Source organism: Gopherus flavomarginatus, chromosome 4 (genome assembly GCF_025201925.1).
Source record: "Gopherus flavomarginatus isolate rGopFla2 chromosome 4, rGopFla2.mat.asm, whole genome shotgun sequence".
Lineage (NCBI taxonomy): Eukaryota > Metazoa > Chordata > Testudines > Testudinidae > Gopherus > Gopherus flavomarginatus.
The window spans coordinates 188,738,575-188,752,429 of record NC_066620.1 but is presented as its reverse complement, the minus strand read 5'-3'; the positions used below and the strand labels follow the sequence as shown (position 1 = coordinate 188,752,429).

The 13,855-nt window shown below is 39.1% G+C and overlaps 1 protein-coding gene across 1 annotated transcript in view; it reads left to right on the top strand.

The window, feature by feature from the left end:
• ROCK2 (Rho associated coiled-coil containing protein kinase 2) overlaps positions 1-13,855 on the top strand; it is a 158,858-nt gene that overhangs the window by 94,154 nt on the left and 50,849 nt on the right. The window contains exons 7-12 of the mRNA XM_050950609.1: positions 5,851-5,989; positions 8,251-8,342; positions 9,206-9,365; positions 9,968-10,031; positions 10,552-10,563; positions 13,284-13,372. Coding sequence (XP_050806566.1) covers positions 5,851-5,989; positions 8,251-8,342; positions 9,206-9,365; positions 9,968-10,031; positions 10,552-10,563; positions 13,284-13,372 — 556 coding nt within the window. The remainder of the gene's footprint in view (positions 1-5,850; positions 5,990-8,250; positions 8,343-9,205; positions 9,366-9,967; positions 10,032-10,551; positions 10,564-13,283; positions 13,373-13,855) is intronic.

Here is a 13,855-nt window from a genome sequence, read left to right as displayed (position 1 = left end):
GCATCCAAGAATGATATTAGCCTTCTTTTCATAGCTGCATCATGTTGTTGACTTGTATTCAGTTCCCTGAGATCCTTTTCTGCAGTACAACTGCCTAGCCAATTATTTCCCACTTTGTATTTGTGCATTTGATTATTCCTTCCTAAGTGTAGTAATTTGAATTGTCCTTATTGAATTTCATCTTTTGGTTTCAGACCAATTATCCAATTTATCCAAGTTGTTTGGAGGACAGGATTAGAATTCAAAAGTGCTTGCAACCCTTCCTAGCATGGTGTCTTCTGCAGATTTATAAGCATCCTCTTCACTCTTTTCTCCAATTCATTAATGAAACTATTGAATAGTACTAGACCAGAATACACCCTGTAGGATCCCACTAGATAAGTCCTCCCAGTGTGACAGGAAACCACTGATATCTTGGTCTTTCAACCAGTTGTGCACACACCTTTCAACAATTTGATCTAGACCACGTTTCCGTAGTTTGCTTAGAACATTAGAACGGTCGTACTGGGTCAGACCAAAGGTTCATCTAGCCCAGTATCCTGTCTACCGACAGCGGCCAATGCCAGGTGCCCCAGAGGGAGTGAACCTAACAGGCAATGATCAGGTGATCTCTCTCCTGCCATCCATCTCCATCCTCTGACAAACAGAGGCTAGGGACACCATTCCTTACCTGTCCTGACTAATAGCCATTTATGGACTTAACCGTCATGAATTTATCCAGTTCTCTTTTAAACGCTGTTATAGTCCTAGCCTTCACAACCTCCTCAGGTAAGGAGTTCCACAGGTTGACTGTGCGCTGCGTGAAGAACTTCCTTTTATTTGTTTTAAACCTACTGCCTATTAATTTCATTTTGTGACACCCTAGTTCTTGTATTATGGGAATAAGTAAATAACTTTTCCTTATCCACTTTCTCCACATCACTCATGATTTTATATACCTCTATCATATCCCCCCTCCTCCTCCTCCAAGCTGAAGAATCCTAACCTCTTTAATCTTTCCTCATATGGGACACTCTCCAAACCCCGGATCATTTTATTTGCTTATAAGACTGTAATATGAGATGGTGTTAAAAGCTTTACTAAAATCCCATCAATCCACTAGCCCTATCAAAGAAGGAAACTTGGTTGGGTTGGTATGATTTGTTCTTGACAAATCCATGTTGGCTATTACTTATCACCTTATTATCCTCTAGGTCAGGGATCCCCAACGTGGTGCCCGCGGGCGCATCTAAATATGCCTGTGTCCTGGCCGGCAGTGGAGCACCCGCCGAAATGCTGCCAAATTTCTGCAGCATTTTGGTGGCGACGCCTCTTGATGACGCCGCTTGCCAGCGACAAGCGGCGTCATCGAGAGGCGTTGCCCCCAAATTTCTGCAGCATTTCGGCAGCAACACCTCTCGATGACACCACTTGTCGCTAACAAGTGACGTCATCGAGAGGCGGCACCGCCGAAATGCCGCAGAAATTCGGCGACATTTCGGCGGGTGCTCGACCGCCGCCACGGTCCTTTGTCTGGAACCCACCAGACAAAAATGTTGGGGACCACTGCTCTAGGTGCTTATAAATTGTTTAATAATTTGCTCCAGTATCTTTCCAGGTATCAGAGTTAGTTTGGCTGGTCTATTATTACCTGGGTCCTCTTTGTTCTCCTTTTTGAAGATAGTACTATGTTTGTCCTTCTCCAGTCCTCTGGGACCTCACCCTTCCTCTATGGTTATGTCTCCACTGCAATTGAAAACCTGCAGCTGGCCTATGCCAGCTGACTCTGGCTTGCGAGGCTGTTTAATTTCAATGTAGACATCTGGACTTGGGCTGGAACCCAGAGTCCAGGGCCTTGCAGGATCGGAGGGGCCCAGAGCTCTGGCTGCAGCTCAAGCCAGAACGTCTACACCTCAATTAAACAGCTCCATAGCCCAAGTCCCGGGAGCCCGAGTCAACTGACAAGGGCCAGCTTCAAGTGTCTAATTACAGTGTAGTCATTCCCTATGAGCACTCCAAGGCAATCACTAATGGTTCCGGGATTGCTTCACCTATTACCTTTAAGGCTTGAACCTCTTAGTGTGAATTTTATTAAAGTCTGCCCACTGGAATATATCTGACTTACCTAAATATTCTTTAACTTTTCATTTCCCTATGGTTTGTGCCCCTCCCCACGCTTTGTTAATATTAATTGTATTAAGCATCTGGATACAATTCTCTTCTCTTTCTTAGAGAAGACTGAAACAAAATAGGCATTAAATGTCTCAGCCTTCTTGGTGGTGTCCATTATTATTTCTTCTTCCCTGCTATGTAGTAGACCTTCACTTTCTTTTATCTTTCTCTTTTATTGCCTTACATGGCGCTTGTTAGGTGTAACTCATTTTGTGCCTTAGCCTTTCTGTATTTTGTCCCTACATGTTTGTGCTATTCTTTTGTGATCATCCTTGGCAATGTGTCCATGTTTCTGTTTCTTGTAGGATTCCTTTTTGAAGAGCTTCTGATGCAGCTGTACTGGCTTTTTAATATCTTTCCTTCATATCAGGATAGTTTGCAGTTCTTCCTTCAATATTGTCTCCTTGATAAACTGCCAGCTCTTCTGAACTCCTTTTTCCCCTTAGATTTTTCCTGTTCTCCCATCTCCTCTCCTGGGAATGAGATAACTGTTTCTGTTTAGGTTTTAACCTGGTTATAGTTCCTCTGCCGTTACTGCTGATATTTCCTTTTCTCTATTCATTCTTCATGACCTTAGTTAAGGCTTTGACAGTGTGGATCATTTTGTCTCCCAGCATTACCTTAATATGGTAGTTACATGAGCCTCCCTTTCCCCCTCCTGTCCTGGATCCACTGTTGTTTGTATAACCAGTCTTTTTTGGTTGCTGATGACTGCTCCATCTCTCTACACCATCGTTCCTGCTCCTTTGTATCTCACAATAGTTTGATTGTTAGTTTGCTTTTTCCATCTACTTTCTCCTCAGACATCTTGTTTCAGCCTTTAACTACTTTACAGTCATGATACTCAACTACGTCTACCTTTTGATACCTTTCAATGACTCCTGCTTGTGCATGCTCTCTCCTTATACTGAGTTGTGGCTCAACTTTATTCAACTAAATGTTTACACATATAAGTGTTTTCTCTTAAATAAGAGCATCATCAATCTGCCTCTTTGACTTGAACCCGACAATACATATAATTGACATCTTGCTTCTCTCTAATTTACTCCTCCTGCATCTATATTATTTGTAAAAGTTCTTCTCAACATTTCAGCAACATTGCCCATGTACAATACTGACTGAAGTCCAACTTCACTGAAGTCCGCATCCATGCTTTCCTCTCTTCTTGCTTGGACTATTGCAGATTGCTTCTTTTCACCACCAAGTCCCGTCAAGGATATGCAGACTATAGCTGTTTGCCTTCTCACGCACACAAAGTTCAGCTATATCATCCCCATCTTAAAACCACTCTAGTGCTACCTCATTAATTTTAGGATCCAGTTCAAAATTACCTTTTCTGTTTTAAATACCTCAGTAGACCTAAGTTCTCTGTAAACTGTGCAGCAGCGCAGCAGCCTATTTAGTGCCGCGCAGGTGCTCCGGGAGCCTTCCCAGCTGGGACCTGCCACAGCACGGGGAGAGGTGCCTCTCCCTCAGCCCCAACCCAGCCCTGGACATGCTGAGGCTAGGGAAGAGATGCCTCTCACGTAGCCCCAACCTAGCCCGGCCCCCAACCTGCTGCACCCCCACCCCCGCAGATGCTATGAGGAGAGAGAACTGGGGAGAATCCTCTCTCCCCGCCATAGCCCCGGAGCACTCTCTTGCACCCCAAACCCTTCATCCCCGGCCCCATCCCAGAGCCTGCACCCCAGCCCTGAGCCCCTTATCCCTGGACCCAGCCCTGAGCCCCCTCCCACATGCTGAACCCCTTGGCCCCACCCCCACCACAAGAATTTTGTTATGTGCACCAATATAAAGGTGACATGTCACACATCACCTCCATATTGGTGCACATAACAAAATTCATTCTGCACATGGGTGAGGAAAAATTAGAGGGAACACTGCAGCAGATTTGCTTTAGTTTGTCAAACTATCCTTCTTTCTATTGTTCTCCATTCTTTCTGCTAATATAACTCTGGACACTTTTTTTTTTTTTTTTAACACAATCCTTTGCAGCTCTTGCAGTCAGGAACAGCTGTTGAATCTCCTGGCCTTGTTGATTTCCTTATTTCAAATTTCAGCTGAAAATATCTGTTCTCTCTTGGCTCTATTTCTTCATAGCTCTGCTTCTGAGTTCATCAATTTTAATTTATATTTAAAATAAGGCTATGGAGCATTTTGGGTTACAGTTTATATGAAAGGTGCTACACCAAATGAAATCGTATTACATTTTATTGTACATTAGATGCAAAGCTGAAGTAGTAGTTGGAAAGCAGAGAATTGAGCTGCCAAGAGAGGGATTGCCTTAGTTGAGGGGTTACCAGGGTGGTGATGAATGGCCTTGATAGGAGCCTTTTATGATGGTGCTGAAGAGAAAAGAGGAGAAAAGAACCTTTTAGAGTGAAGGAGGAGGGAGCATTGGTAGACCATGGAATCTGTGCATCTGATAGATGATTTCTGTAGGAACCAAATGAGGACTAGTTGGGAGGTCACAGCAGAGTCTGAGAGTTTAGCATGTACATTAGTGTCAATTAACTTGTTCTCTTTCTTGAAGCCTACTTGTGTTGGTTCTTCTCTTTTATATCCTCCTCAAGAGCAAAATGGCTTCTGTGTATTAATTTGTAGAGACTAATACACCTTCCACATGGTGAAAATGTTCTAATTGCTGATAATTTATTGAGTCTGTTAAATCAGAATGCTTTTTTTTCTGCTGAATGTTTTTCTGCTGAGGGACAAAATAGGTAACTTGGTCACTAAACATATTCCTCAGGTTTCTTTTTCATTAAAGTGTGTTTCAACTCTGAAAGAGAATTATGTAAAAATGGCCACTTCTTGGTCAATGGATCTGTTCTTTTTGCATATTCAGAGTGTTAGCTGATCACTTTGGTGACAAATACCTTTTGAGCGCTGTTTGTTCTTGTTAGGCCATGGCTACACTGGCACTTTACAGCGCTGCAACTTTCGCGCTCAGGGGTGTGAAAAAACAACCCCCTGAGCGCTGCAAGATACAGTGCTGTAAAGCCTCAGTGTAATCAGTGCTGCAGCGCTGGGAGCGCGGCTCCCAGCGCTGCAAGCTACACCCGTAAGGGATGTGGTTTACGTGCAGCGCTGGGAGAGCTCTCTTCCAGCGCTGGCGCTCTGACTACACTCACACTTCAAAGCGCTGCCACGGCAGCGCCCCCGCAGCGCTGCCGCGGCAGCGCCTTGAAATTTCAAGTGTAGCCATACCCTTAGAAGTGAAGAACTGACCCCACTAAGAATTAATTGTGAATTCTATTCCATAATATGCATCAACCGAACTGTTTAATGGTTCCAATCAATTACTCCTATCCAAGTCCCTTGAAATTAGTGGATTTACAAAGGTGTCACTCATGGCATAATTGAAAGACACTGTATGAGTATGACAGATCTGTTTTGGTGTGCAGAAACTTCAGTAATGATGGTAGAAATATCCTAGCTTGATTCCCCTGGGCATAGGCTTGGTTTGTAGTGCGGGTATTTAGGGTGAAAAAAGTTTTTGTTGTAAACAGAGTACATGTGATTTAAAAAAAAAATGAGATACAGTGAACATGGATCAACCAATCCCATTTTTATAGAGCTACTTTTCAGAATAAGCCTGAACTTTATAATTTATAGGTCTGCTTTCCTCTTTCTCTGTTTATCTTAAAATACTTAAATTTTAAATTTAAAATCTTAACATTTATGCATGTTTTATTTTAGGGGACACTCCATTTTATGCAGACTCCTTGGTAGGAACGTATAGTAAAATCATGGATCACAAGAATTCATTAAGCTTCCCAGATGATGTGGAAATCTCTAAGCATGCAAAGAACCTCATCTGTGACTTTTTAACTGACAGGTAGGTGTGTCTACTATATTTGTACAATCTCTCTTATAGTGAGTGCAAACACACGGTATCCTAGAACAATGGATTCCTTTCCCTTAATTGTGCTACCTAAATCATTCTCATTTTGTGAGAAATTAACATTATCTCCTGCTTTCTAGTGGCTGACTGTTTTGCAAGCTCTATGTTATGTTTAACTAAAACTAGTGTTTTTATGCGTACTTCTGTAACAATAACTACATTGTCCACACTCTTCCTAAGAATTCAAAATTGCCGCAAAGAAAATCTTCCCTAGTGTATACAAACAAGATCCAAAATATAGTAACAATGTTTGAAATACATTGTAAGTTCCTTGAGAGTCAGGGACCGATTTGTCTTGCATTCATTAAGCACTGAGCATGTCGTTAGCGCTCAGTAAATAATTATAAAAACAATACATTATCACAAATAGAGAATTTTATGCAGAGAGTTATTCCAGTTTTCTTAGAAGAGATTCATATGCTTATTTAAATCCATTTTTGAGGTAAGAATTTACAAGTATAGCTAATTCCCCAGAAAGGGGAATGATTCTGGATGTAAACTGCTAGGCCACGTCCACACTACAGAGTAAAATCGAAATTAATAAAATCGATTTTATAAAACCTGTTTTATAAAATCGATTTTACGCGTCCACACTAGGGCACATTACTTCGGTGGTCTGCGTCCATGGTCCCAGGCTACCATCGATTTCCGGAGCGGTGCACTCTGGGTAGCTCAGTAAAAGAATAGGACCAATAACTTCGATTTCCGTCCACACTAACCCTAAATCGATATAGTAATATCGATTTTAGGGTTACTTCTCTCGTTGAGCAGGAGTACAGAAATCGATTTTAAGACCCCTTAAAATCAATTTAAAGTGCCTTGTAGTGTGGACGGGTACAGCGTTAAATCGATTTAACGCTGTTTAAATCGATTTTTAACGCTGTAGTGTGGACCAGGCCCTAGATGAGATTTCCTCTTGTGTAGAAGAACTTCTCATTGGTATTAAGCTGATGTAGCTTGTTCTTGCTCCTCAGCCACCTCCACCTCCCTCTCACCTATGCTCTGTTATGCTCATCCTCCAGTGCCATGTACTAGGACAGTCTAGGAGATGCTGTAATGACCACAAGAGCTACACAATACAGAATTAGAAGGATAACTAATTCCCTGGTGCCCTCATACTCCCTAGTGCTGAACAGAACTTGGTCACAGTGGAGAATCTAGCCCAGTAACTGACTGTGTAGAATGATTGATTTAAAAAACAACACCTAAATAAAGAAATATGTGTCTGGTGGTATATACTAGTTCTGTATTTCAAAGAGGGACTGTGTGGTCTGTTGAGCAAGATCTCATGCAGCTAAAGAAATATCATTCATGAAAGAGCTGCTTTAGTAGGGATTTGTCTTGTTCAAGACCTAGGATGACTGAAAGGTGGAGAGGAGGTATATGAGAAGAGTTTAATAATATAAAAGTGTCTAGGAGTACTTCCCCCACGTGTGTACATCTTCCTGTTTATATTAAATATGTGCTTCGAGGATTTATTTAAAACAGATGCCCTCTTTCTGTATACATGATCACTACTGAAGCACTTAAAGTGACAAGAAGGAATGAGCATCTATCATGTGACTTATTTGTTCAAGTCCATAAGCTGTTTTTATGTTCTGAGAGCTATCTTAAAAGATAGTCTTATATAAAGAATAAGTTTGTTGTCCCTTCTAAAACTTGCCACCTGATGACTTCATTGCAAATTTAAGCAAATGGCATGTAAGGGTTATTTTTTAGGGGAGGAGGATAGAAGTTTTGAAATATTTATTTCACTGGGATTTTGAATAACCGTTCTGTGTACTAAGCCAGACTTCCCTTCATTTGCGTCCTAAGGTTTGTCATGTGGTTTGGCAGACTTTCTAAGTTTGCAGTTATTTTTTTTTTTATTTAAAACTTGTGCCTGTGTGCTCCCTTTCTACACAAAATCTAGATGGAAAAATGTTTTACTCCACACGTGGCAGATTCAGAATTCTAGCCATTTTCGTACGTGCAGAGAGAGTGCCTGCTAAGAAACTGGGAGCATTTTTAATATGAGAAACGACAGATGAGTTGATTTTAATCAAAGTTAGCCTGAATTACATTGACTGCCCACATCTCTTTGAACCTTAATTTTGTTTAAAGTCTCTGTGCACTTAAGTGCAAGTCAGAAGTTACTTAACAAAAATGGAGTACTGATTTTTCTAATGTGAATTTGGGTTAATTGCTATGTTTAGGGAGGTGCGACTTGGGAGAAGTGGGGTAGAAGAAATTAAACAGCACCCTTTCTTTAAGAGCGATCAATGGAACTGGGATAACATTCGAGAGAGTAAGTGAACTGTAGTTTATATTTTTAACATGTTCAATATTTGCATATACAGCTACTGTTGATTAACTGTGTGAAATGAAAAATGTAAAACACTTAAAATATTTTTTACTGTACAAACTGTTAAGTGAATTTTTTCTCTCTCAAGGAGTCTTGTGTCTCAAGCTGTTTTTCTTACTATTTTTCTTGTTTATAGTAAAATATATTTCAATATGGGTTCATAAATACCCCTTTTTGTCTTTTTGCCATGCTGTAAATATATAGAGAGAGCATTTGTTTGAACAGCAGAGTTTGATGATATTATTTTAACACATGACTACTTAGTCAGTTGTACTTTCCTAACTTACTTACCTCCTGAAGTTGTATAAGTTTGTATGAGTACAGTCTAGCCTACCACTTTGAATAGTTTAAGTTCATAGAACTTGATTGCCCCTGGCAAAAATGTAGCTTCTTTCAGTTTACCATTTAGTCAAAACTTCTGTAATCAGATGCACTTATTGAAGCTTCTTAATATAGTTAAGCTAAAATTGGGATTAAATATCTGACCTAAATCCGGATGCTTTAGAAAATGTATGTTTTGTGCAGTAAAAACTGCCTGCCTCAGCAAAGTGATTTTTTTTTTGTTATTTTCTTTGTATTGCATGGTAGCAGATCATTTCAAAATATTTACTTTGTCAGATGTGGGTATAGAAAGAAAATTATTTTATTAATCTAGAGATATTAATGAATCTGCTATGTGATAAATAATATAAATTAAATGATGAAATTACTGTATGCCATATCTACCTTTCATTATATAGTGTGTTGATATATCCATAACAGGATATTGACTCTTACCATGAAGCTGACCATTTTTTCCTTTGTAGCTGCTGCTCCTGTTGTACCTGAGCTTAGCAGTGACATAGACAGCAGTAATTTTGATGACGTTGAGGATGACAAAGGAGACGTGGAAACCTTTCCAATCCCCAAAGCCTTTGTGGGAAACCAGCTGCCTTTTATAGGATTTACCTACTATCGAGAGAATCTGTATGTGATGTATTTTAATGTGCATCTTGTCAAATATAGTTAAAAATTATTTTATTACATTCCTCTCCTTTTGCTGAAACACACATCTAATTTTACACTTGATACAGTTCTGTCCCTTGTTGAATATTTGAAAAGTGGAGTTTAAGTTGGATTTATCAAAATATGCCATTTTTTGGATATTTCTAATTTTTATGTAGTAACATAAAATTGCTGTTGTACTCTAGCATATATACTGGATTTTTGGGTTAGCTAATATTAGAAAAAAGTGTACAACTAGGGCATACATTGTGTTAAGGCTGTTTCTTTTCATTACTATTTATGTTGAATTTGCATTATTAGTCCTGTGTATTGTATCTAAATAATTACAGAACTATTGTAAGTATTCATTTAAACATTAGAAACTTGTATTGAACTGAAAAAGTCAGAACTTTCACTTTGGCCAAGAGAACATTCAAATGAAAACTCGTACTGAATAAAAATGGCTTCATTCAGAGAATAGCCTAGCAGAGATTAAGACTTGAGAGAATTGATTAAAATGAGTTGATTGGCATGGTTGCTAGAGTTGTTGAAAACTTGAATAAGAGTTGGGTTTTTTCCGACAGGTTGCTAAGTGACTCTCCTCAGTCTTGCAGAGAAAATGAATCCATGCAATCCAGGAAAAATGAGGTAAGTCCTTTTTAAAAATAAACATTAATGTATGTTTACATTATTTTGCTATATCTGTTAAGACTTGCACAGTGGATTTAAACACTATCCAGTTATGAATAGCTAGTTTATATTACTTAGTTAGACTATTTCTGTATATTTACTGACAGAGATTCCATCTGTAAACATGAAAATGTCAAACTACTACATGAAATTGTGCAGTATAAATTTTAGATGAAAGGATTGTGTTTATATAGTATTAGTTTCATTTAGAAATGAAAAAAAGTTGTATTAACATTTGTATAAATTTCTGCAACCATTGAAAAGTAATAAAACAAATATTTGTAAATTCTTTAACATTTTGTAATTAAAACATGATTAGATTCTGTGATAACCTTCAAAGTATAAAATATTCTAAGTCTGAAATTTTAGTAAGAATGGTGAGACCATTTAAAAAAAAAAAAAGATTTGTAGGAAATGTTTACTGTGCTTTTCCTTTTTTAATGCTCATAATTAAAACAATGTTTTCTTCTTTTTATAGGACAGCAAAGAGGTAGGTGCATTATTTTGAATCATGAAAGAAATTAAGATAATTGGGATTTTTCGTCAGCACTAAGTAATATCTTAAAGGTTTATCTCAGTAAACTGTTAACAATAGATTAATTTGTTTATGAATAAAAGAACTTGTAAATTGCTTTTAAGAAGAGAGCCTGCAGTTAGTTATCAGTGAAATGAGGTTAATATTAATTCAGATTTATACTACAGTTACCTTTAATTCCTATTTGGCAACCAGAATTTATTTTGCAAATAAATGTGTAAGGCTTTATTCACCACAAAAGATTTTGCTCCAGGGAACGTTGTAGATTTTGGCTCCACATCTAAGTGATTCATCGCTAATTTGTCCAGCGCATGAAAAGTAAATTTTCACACAGTACTGGTGAAGGAATGGTTATAAGCATAAAACTGACCCTCAGTAGGGGAGTGAGTGTTTGAAGCAGGAAGGTTTATTCAGTATTTGTGGTTTGCCAACTGAGTTCATGCACTAAGATGGCAGAAAGTCTGATAGGATTTTTGTGTATATCAAAATAAATAAATATATTAACCGCTATTGACCTTAGCCCTCCCTTAGTAAATCAAGGGGATTGTGCCATTAATTAAAAATTGTGAGGATTTGCTAATTTTTAAACCTTTAAAAACAGCTGAGGAAAAAGCTCATGTAAACATGAAAATAAATACATCCTGTGCTTCTGTACTTCCTTTCCATCATACTGTGCAGCTTAGGAGTTTCTAGTGTTCTTTAAAAGGAAGCTATTGCTGTTTAAAATTGCATGCAGTATCTGCTGAATTCTTCCAGTGGTTTTAGAACCGAGCATAGAATATCAGGGTTGGAAGTGACCTCAGGAGGTCATCTAGTCCAACCCCCTGCTCAAAGCAGGACCAACACCAGCTAAATCATCCCAGCCAGAGCTTTGTCAAGGCGGGCCTGAAAAACTTCTAAGGATGGAGATTCCACCACCTCCCTAGATAACCCATTCCAGTGTTTGACCACCCTCCTAACAGTAGATGTTTCCTAATATCCAGCCTAGACCATCCCCACTGCAACTTGAGACCATTGCTCCTTGTTCTGTCTTCTGCCAACAATGAGAACAGCCTCGCTCCATCCTTTTTGGAACCCCCCTTCAGCCAGCTATGAAATCCCTCCTCACTCTTCTCTTCTGCAGACTAAACAAGCCCAATTCTCTCAGCTTCTCCTCGTAAGTCACGTGCCCCAGCCCCCTGATCATTTTCGTTGCCCTCTGCTGGACTCTCTCCAATTTGTCCACATCTTTTCTGTAGTGGGGTCCCAGAACTGGATGTAATACTCCAGATGTGGCCTCACCAGTGCCAAATAGAGGGGAATAATCACTTCCCTCGTTCTGCTGGCAATGCTCCTACTAATGCTATTAGCCTTCTTGGCAACAAGGGCACACTGCTGACTCATCCAGCTTCTCATCCACTGTAATCCCTAGGTCCTTTGCTGCGGAACTGCTGGTTAGCCCAGTTGGTCCCCAGCCTGTAGCGGTGCATGGGATTCTTCCGTCCTAAGTGCAGGACTCTGCACTTGTCCTTGTTGAACCTGATCAAATTTCTTTTGGCCCAATCCTCCAATTTGTCTGGTCACTCTGGACCCTATCCCTGCCCTCCAGTTTATCTACCTCTCCCCACAGCTTAGTGCCATCTGCAGACTTGCTAAGGGTGCAATCCATCCCATCATCCAGATCATTAATAAAGATGTTGAACAAAACTGGCCCCAGGACTGACCTTATGTGACATACTAACTTCAGTTGTACATTTCAATAGCAAATCTTTTTTATTTTCTATATTTCTGATTTGTAAAATACAAAGGACTGATAAAATGCTATATTTGTGTTGCCAACTCTTGTAATTTTTATCACGAATCTCACAATATTTCATGTTTTTCTTAATGCCCCAGTTCCTCGAGTCATATAATTGTTGCCATCTCAAATTTTGTTTTTTAAAAAATGTTTTTGCCCCCCATTGGTTGCAGAAAAAAGTTTGAAAACATGAAACCTGTAGACTCAGAAGCCCAGAAGGCATTTAAAAACTCCCAAGTTTATGATTTTTAACCCAGTTTCATGAATTCTTGTGTATTGACTTACAGTTTTAGAATGTTGGGAATTGGCGATATGGTGTTTTCCAAAATGTAATGGGGACAAGTTAGGTTCTGTGCAAGTGTTAGACTAAGAAATTCTCACCTTCTTTCATGATGTGTTCTACCTGAGCATGCTTAGAGGCATTCTTAAAATATCATCCATTTTGGTCATATGCCTGATAGATTTTTTTTTTAATTGCATTTATTTATTTATTTATTTATTGAACGACTAATCCAAAGAATCTGCTCTCGAGGGTTGGGTTTAGAGAAGATAAAGGAGAGGGCCAGAAACAACATTCTATTCCTGTGGAGCTTTTGTGGCTCACCATATGCAGCACATAATACTGTGATGGCTAGATTTATTTTACTACTATATGCAACAAGTTTTGTTTCTATGGATATCTTCATGAAGAATCTTCATGAGCATTAATATCTTGCAGAAATGTAACTTTAATTCCCAATAATCCAGTGGTGGAGACTGTCTGAGAAATAATTTTGTGTTCCTATCAAATTGAAAGATTATATTGATTTTAATCGCTCATCTGTCTTGGCTATTTAACTGAACTACACACATTTTTATGTGCTAGTATTTTATATGTGGACCATACTTTTTCTGACAGTTTGCACAGTTTCAGAAAAAACTGAGCAAGTTAGAAGAACAACTCAGTAATGAAATACAAGCCAAAGATGAACTAGAACAGAAGTGCAGGTAAGAGATAGCGGTTTATATTTGGCATATTTATGCCAAACCTTTTTTTAATTTTCCATTTTAAAAACTTAAAATACAATTAAAAGTATAACTTAAGGGACCCCAGTTCCTCTAAGGAGATCCTATTTTATACAACCAATTTGTTAGCCCCCTATGATTACCACTACCTTTAGAAGATAACAGTGGCCATGCTGGGTCAGACCAATGGTCCATCTAGCCCAGTAGCCTGTCTTCCAACAGTGGTCAGTGACATATGCGTCAGATCGAATGAGCAAAACAGGGCAATTACCAAGTTATCCATCCCATGTAGTCCAGTCCCAGCTTCTGGCAGTCGGAGGTTTAGGGATACCCAGAGCATGGAGTTGCATCCCTGACCAACATTTTGTTTCGTCTTTAGAGAAGACCACCTCTACTGGACAAATTATTTTTTTTCTCAGTGCTTGTGTGGTTGCTTAAAGCAGGATTCACAAGACACATCCGCAT